The sequence below is a fragment of the Rhincodon typus genome, chromosome 38, assembly GCF_021869965.1.
Source record: "Rhincodon typus isolate 14 chromosome 38, sRhiTyp1.1, whole genome shotgun sequence".
Lineage (NCBI taxonomy): Eukaryota > Metazoa > Chordata > Chondrichthyes > Orectolobiformes > Rhincodontidae > Rhincodon > Rhincodon typus.
This window is the reverse complement of record NC_063369.1, coordinates 6,590,290-6,597,564: the sequence shown is the minus strand read 5'-3', so window position 1 is coordinate 6,597,564 and position 7,275 is coordinate 6,590,290. Positions and strand designations below refer to the sequence as shown.

The 7,275-nt window shown below is 44.4% G+C and overlaps 1 protein-coding gene across 2 annotated transcripts in view; it reads right to left on the bottom strand.

The window, feature by feature from the left end:
* Positions 1–401: 401 nt before the first annotated feature.
* The window catches only part of LOC109914396 (microfibril associated protein 4), a 16,396-nt gene continuing 9,522 nt past the window's right edge, over positions 402–7,275 (bottom strand). For both annotated transcript variants that reach the window (XM_048618009.1, XM_020513990.2), the window contains exons 3-5: positions 6,005–6,101; positions 2,650–2,832; positions 402–665 (exon numbers count right to left, since the gene is read on the bottom strand). In XM_048618009.1, coding sequence (XP_048473966.1) covers positions 403–665; positions 2,650–2,832; positions 6,005–6,101 — 543 coding nt within the window. In that variant the 3' untranslated portion in view covers position 402. The remainder of the gene's footprint in view (positions 666–2,649; positions 2,833–6,004; positions 6,102–7,275) is intronic.

Here is a 7,275-nt window from a genome sequence, read left to right as displayed (position 1 = left end):
GAGATGCTGCCAGACCTGCTGAGCTTTTCCAGCAACTTCTGTTTTTGTGTCGAGGATCACTTAGCTTTGCTGAATTGAGAAGAGAAAAATGCCACACAGTTGCACAAAAAAAAGTAAGCATTATTGGCAGGAGATAGATTTGAAAAAAACAACCAGTTGAACCATTGCCCAAAACAAAACCAGGTTTTTGTTTTCCCAATGTGCAGCAGTACCAATGAGAGTCAGAGGATGGCACCAGCGAGCTGGTGAGCTCAATTGCGCCGCCAGTACACTGGCAGGCAGACACAGGTACTGCAGCATGAACTTTATGAGCAGAACTTATGGAACATGGATTGAAGGAGAACTGTAAAACACAACGAATACAGTTCGTGAACGCAGGGTCGAGAACTGCAGCTGCACCTTCTAAACAGGAAATGGCAAAGAGATTGGTCGCATTTTCATTGCTGTAGCTTTGAGGGAATAGTAATATCCAGTCCATGTGGCCCAGTGGATTCCATTGGCATAGGAGGAATGTGCTCCTTTTAAGTAAAGACCATTGATGTTTGCTGTATGGCATGACTTGTACCAAAAAGCCCCAGAGCATTTCTCTGCACAGTTCAGGGGAGCCTGGTGATTTCTGTCGAATGTACTGAACTTGAGTCCATTATGATAGGCAAGAGAGTCACCTGCAATAAATCACACCAGGCAGACTGGTTAATCGCAAAGGAAAGAGCTCATTTTAATCTGGACGCAAGATTGATTTAGCCTGTTCCTCCTCTTCTCCGACCCTGCCATGGGAAGGCTCTCATTCCCCATTGGCATTCAGCTATCGGCCCCCACTCTCCATATCATATGGCTATTCAATCATGAGGTGCATCACAGCTGAACCTGGTGAGGCATCTTCTGGAGTACTGTGTCCAGCTCTGGGTCTCCCTGTTATAGAAAGGATATTATTAAGCTGGAGAGGTTTCAGAAGAGATTTACAAAGATGTTGCTGGGAATGGAGGGTTTGAGTTACAAGGAGAAGCTGGGACTTTTTTCGCTGGACGTTGAGAGATGACCTTACAGAGGTTAATAAAATCATGAGGGGTAAGAGATAAGGTGAATGGTCGGTGTCTTTTCCCTAGGGTGGGGTATTTCAAGACTAGGGAGCATATTTTTAAGGTGAGAGGAGAGAGATTTTAAAAATGTCATGAGGGACAATTTTTTTTTAACACAGAGAGTGGTTTGTGTGTGCAATGAGCTTCCAGAGGAAGTGGTGGATGCAGGTACAGTTACAATGCTTACAAGACATTTGGATACGTACAAGAATAGGAAATGTTTCAAGGGATACGGGCCCAGTGCTGGCAGTGGGATTAGTTTAGTTTGGGATTATGGTCGGCATGGACTGGTTGGACCAAAAGGTTTCCATGCTGTATGACTCTATAACTCTCTTCACTCAATGTTTAAGAGCTACACTTTCCAGCAGAGATCACTGGTCCACTTAATTCACCGAAAAATATCTTTTCTATTATATATCCCTAAACATGAGGGAATCCCAAAGACAACTAGCATTAGTGACCTGGAAACATGGCTACACCCAGTCTGGATAGAATTAAAAGGGGGAATTGCACAGATGAGATTTCTGCTCTTGGAGGATCTGCAAGGTCAATCTCAGCAAAATTTATACTCCTCAGAGAAAGAGCCTTCAAAATTGGACAGGATGGTCAATGAGGCCGGTGAGGGAAGGTTGTTAGACCTACCACAAAACACCCAGCTCAACACCAATCGAGGATGTTCCAAGCTGTTTAACATAAAACTACACAACACATTTGCATTCACATAGCAATTTTCAAAATGGTCCCAGCTGCCTTTCTGTCTGTGGAGTGCAGTTGAAGCATAGTCACTGTTGAGTGTGGGAAACACAGCAGCTAATTCAGGCACGGCAAGCTCCCACACGTATTACAATATGCTGCACAATTCACAGAGCTCCAGAGAGAACACCTCCCCTTTTTCTTTGTGATAATTCTGAGCGATATTTTACGTGTACCCGAGAACATTTAACAACCTGTCTGCGAGACATCACCTCCAACAGTTTGATGATATCTCAGTGCTGCCCCCAAGTGTCCTCACGTTTGTCTCAAGGCTCTGGTATGGGATTTGAACCCAAGGCCTTCGGACTCAGAGTGAGTGCGTTGCGTGTAGGAGGTGGGGTTTAAGGAGAATGCAGACCAGCCTCTGAGGTACACCACATGCTCTGCTGGAACTGCAGCTACTGACAGATCATTCTGCGTCCAGTGTTAATAATGTTTGAAGACAGACCTTGATGTCTGGCCGGAGATGATCCAAGTAGACAAACTGAAATAACTCCACAGAGGCCGGTATCCCTTCACCAAGTCACCCAGTGTTTACATGTGGAGAGTCCTCGACACTGATCCAGTTCCCTCAGAGCCGGCTATCAGAGTGAACAGAGTGTCTGACGCTCCTGTTCTTACCTGTCAGCCAGGGCTCCCTGACTGGATCAGATTAACAGGCCCAGTAGGGAACTCCTATTCTATGAGGCTCATCTGACTGACCTTGTTATAATCAGTACACAATCTCACAGTGAAACACTACCCACTGAGTCACGGCTGACACCCAGTGAAGGTGAACAGGAGTAGGCCTAAAGGATCTCCTGGGCAGATAAATTACCTGCTCCTCCATCAATGAAGTGCATCACCTGGAGCCTGTATCCATTTTCCTCTGCATTAATGGCATTGGGTGACAGAGCAAACAGCCTGTACTTTGCGTACACGGTTTTATTCTCAAAGTCTTCCAAGTCGATCCTCAGCTCATACTGCCTCCTGGCAGTCAATGAGTGTATGTTCTCCAGCCCTGCAGGGAGTGGAGAAAAGAGAGAACTAGGTGAGAGGGAACGGAGCTGGGTACTCAGACACCGGCCAAGAATTTTCCTTCAGATGCCATTCTTTGCCAAAAATTTTGGCATAACCTCCCTGCTCTTGTTCTCTTATTAATAAAGTCTAGGATACTTTGTTTTATTAACAGCTCACTCTAGCTGCACTGCCATCGTTAATGACTTATGTACAATGGTGTTTCCAACTGCCAGACTGGAAAGAACAGACAGCCCCTCTAGAATGGCAGCGGGGAGAGAGGACATGGCGACAGAGTATGTAACAAGTAAAGCTAAAAGAGAAGGAATGGGAGTGCATTCACATTCTGAAGGTGTTGAACTCAATATTAATCCCAGAAGGTTGTAAAGTGCCCAGTCTAAAGATGAGACGTTCTTCCTCCAGTTTTCATGTGATTCACCGAAGCACTGCGGCATGCTAAGGACAGACAATCTCAATATGACGTCCCAACTCCTAAAACACAAAGGTCTGAGCAATGAAGGCGAGTGTGCTAAACACTTTTTTAACCACCCTGTCTGCATGTGACACAAAGAATTATGAATCTGAACCCCTAGGTCTGTCTGTTTTACAACACTACCCAAGGCCCTACTTTTAATTGTATAAATCTTGCCCATGTTTGTTTTACCAAAATGCAATACCTCACATTTATTTGAATTAAACTCCATCTGCCACTCTTCAGTCCATTGAGCCAATTATGTAATTGTCTCTAGAAATTTCCTCACCACTGGAAGTTGCACTGATTGGCCTACAATTGCTGGGGCGATATTTACATTTTTCTGAGCAAGGCTTGCGATTTTCCATTCCTCCAGCACCAACTCCCAAATCCAGGGAAGATCCAAAGATTACAGCAAGTACAATTTCCGCTCTCGCTTCCTTCAACATCCTTTGATGCCTTTCATCCAGTCCCAGCACACTCTGTCAACTTTAAGTACTGACATCTTATCCCATTCCTCCTCCTTAGCAATTTTAATTATCTTGTTAACTGTAGACCCAAAGGAAGTAGGCTTCCTTTGGTGGTGCAGTGGTCATTACCCTACCTCTGAGCTAGGACGCCTGAGTTCAAGTCCTGCCTTCTCCAGTATCTGCATTGGCCTGATGGGATTTGAATCCATGTCCTCCGATGATGAGCCTGGGCCATTTGAGTTACTAGTCTCTTGTCATCGGGGCCAAGCTGCCATCTTTCCATCTACCTGACTGAACCTGCAGTGTGACCACTTCCCTGAAGCTACTACCTGTTATGCTCTCTGCCCTCTGTATGCTCCTCAGTGCTTCCAATTCCTGCTCCAACCAATCTAAGTGGTCAGAGAGAAGCTGCAGCCAGATACACTCCACCATATTCCCACACTTAGCTCAACTCCCAGCGTTTTCAATCTCTGCAGCTGGCCTGGTGGGATTCGAACCCGTGTCCCCAAAGGATAAGCTGGGGCCTGGGCCATCTGAGTTAATAGCCTCTTGTCACCAGAGCCAAAGCTGCCATCTTTCCTTTGGCAGCGCGCCTGCGTGACAGGACCTGTCATCCTAAAATGCAGTTTATTTTGTCTACAGGAGAGCCCAGATGCACAGCAATGTGGTTGCTTCTACAACTGGTCTCTGAAGTGACTGATTCAAGGGAACTAGAGATGCAAAACAAACGCTGGGCTTGCTAGCAACACCCAAATCCCATGAATGATTACAGGATTTAAAAAAGGCTATTTGCTGCTTCAGGGCATGTGTGATTGCAAAAATCCACTCTTAGAATTCTGCAGAAAGGGGAGTGCGAGAGTATCTCCTTTGTGTTTTGATGTGTTACATCAAAGGTTGGCACAGCAACACATTTTTAAGGAAGAGATACAAATTAAATAACAAGAAACTAGACAGCCAAAACAAAATGAGAAAATGTCAAAGATGATAAAACAATTGTCCTATGCCCTAACATTGTTCTAGGTTTTACATTTTTCATAAAAACCTACTGACTGTTTCTGACTCTGTCATTGCTGTGACGCAAATTTCTTTTGTTTTTAAAAAAAAATCCAGTGAAGCTAGCAATGATCCAAAATTCAGCTCTCCTTTGAGCAGAGAAGGTTATGGGTGATTTGGTGGAGCTAGTGAAAATTTGGAGTTTTGTCAGAGATTTTACTAAGAAACAGTTCCAACTAGCAGGAAGAATCAGCTACCAAAGGGATGAACATTTCCGGATAAATGGCAAAATAAAGAACAATACAGAACAGGAACAGGCCCTTCAGCCCTCCAAGCCTGCACTGACACATTTTACCCTTCCATACTAAAACTGTCTTCACTTACAGGATCCGTATCCCTCTATTCCCTTCCTATTCATGTATTTGTCCAGGTGTTTCTTGAATGCCGCTATTGTGTCTGCTTCCACCACCTCCTCTGGCAACACATTCCAGGCATTCACCACCCTTTGTGTCAAAAACTTGCACCTCTCTTTTGACACCATCTCTACCCCCACCACACCTTGAACCTGTGTCTCCTAGTTATTGACCCCTCCACCCTGGGAAAAAAAACCTCATATTTTCCACTCTGTCCATGCCATTCATGATCTTCTTGACTTCTATCAGGTCACCCCTCAACCTCCTGCATTCCAGTGTAAACAAACCCAGTGTATCCAACCTTTCCTCATAGCGAAAATCCCCCATACCAGGCAACATCTTGGTAATCCTTTTCTGTAAGCATCCAAAGAATCCACATCCTCCTGGTAGTGTGGTGACCAGAACTGTACACAATATCCCAAGCATGGCTAAACTAAAGTTCTATAAAACTGCAGCATAACTTGTCGATCCTTATACTCAATGTCCCTTCCAATGAAGGCAAGCATGCCTTAAGCCTTTTATACTGCCTTATCTACCTGTGCTGCCACTTTCAGTAATCTGTGGACCTACACACCCAGATCAAGGTTTGGCAAGTTATATTTGACACAATTATTGTGATCTGGAATGTGCTTGAAAGAATGGTGGAAGCAAATTTAATAGATTTACAAAAATCTTAATAAACTTTCAAAAAAATGAAAAGCTGAAGGGTTATGGGGAGGGGTAAAGGAGGTTGGGAATCACAGAACAGTTCTTTCAAAGAGCCAACTTTGGCACAATGGGCCAAATGGCCTCCTGGCTATATGACATAGCCCTTTATCCCCTACTCACCCAGCCAATATTCACCGTCAGCAGTCCCAAAGCCCCGTTTATAATCGTCCCATCCTCTGTAGAAGTCAACAGAGCCATTGTTCCTTCTCTGTAATACCTTTGTAAGTACAAGGAAGCAGAGTAAAAATGCTTTGTCACAAAGAGAGAGCGTGTGCACACGAGACAGACATTGTGTGGCACTGTTGCTGAGCTAGTGATCCAGAGGCATGTGTTCAAATCCCACCATCCCAACCAGTGGAAGTTAGTTTAAGCATTTAATTCATGCGGAATTCTCTCTCAGTCACCGTGACAACTATCAATGATTGTAGTGAAAATCCATCTGATTTACTAACATCCTTTAAGTGCTGTGGGAGACAAGCCCCAGCAGCGAAAGCCAAGTCTTTTGCTCCACGAGCAGCTCAGCTGTACAGGGTGGGGATAAAATTGTAACAAAAGTAATGACAGGGGATTGGATCGTAAGGGCAACAGATAGATGCTTCCACAGCTGGTGGTATGACACGAGGGTGGTATGTTGCCTCCCTGGTGCCAGGGTCAAGGATGTCACCGATTGGTTTCATCATATCCTGAAGGAGAAGGCTGAAGAGTCAGAGGTCGTGGTCCATGAGGGTTGAGACCCTGCAAGTAGAGAAAGGAGGAGACGGCTGGCTAAGGTCTTTCTGCCAAAGTATAATGAGGGCCTGACAAACAAAAACAGAAGTTGCTGGAAAAGCTCAGCACTTCTGGCAGCATCTGTGGAGAGAAAGCAGAGTTAACGTTTTGGGTCAAGTGACCCTTCCTCAGAACTCAGAATGTTTTTGCAGCAATTTCTGGGGTTTTTTTTGTTTCTAATTTACAGCTCCCACAGTCCTTTCGGTTTTCATAATGAGGGCCTATACATTTCCTGGTACCCTCGTAGCCTTGATGGGAATGTAACTATTTTCCTTTCGTGATTAGCATATGCTTTTTTTTTGTAACTGAATTGAAGCTGTAATGAGAAATATCAACATTTCACTGTATTTTGTATGGATCTGTTTTGTACTTGTTTTGTTTACTTATAGATAATTTATGAATAAAGTATATTTTTGAAATTTAAGAAAAAATGGGTGTAGTAATCTCATGATTATTCGGAGATGGTAAGAACTGCAGATGCTGGAGTCAGAGTCGATACAGTGTGGAGCTGGAGGAACACAGCAGGTCAGGTAGCATCAGAGGAGCAGGAAAGTCGATGTTTCAACAGGGGTTCCTGATGGTTGGTATTACATGCTGAAGATGGGGTGATGCGAGGGGGAGGA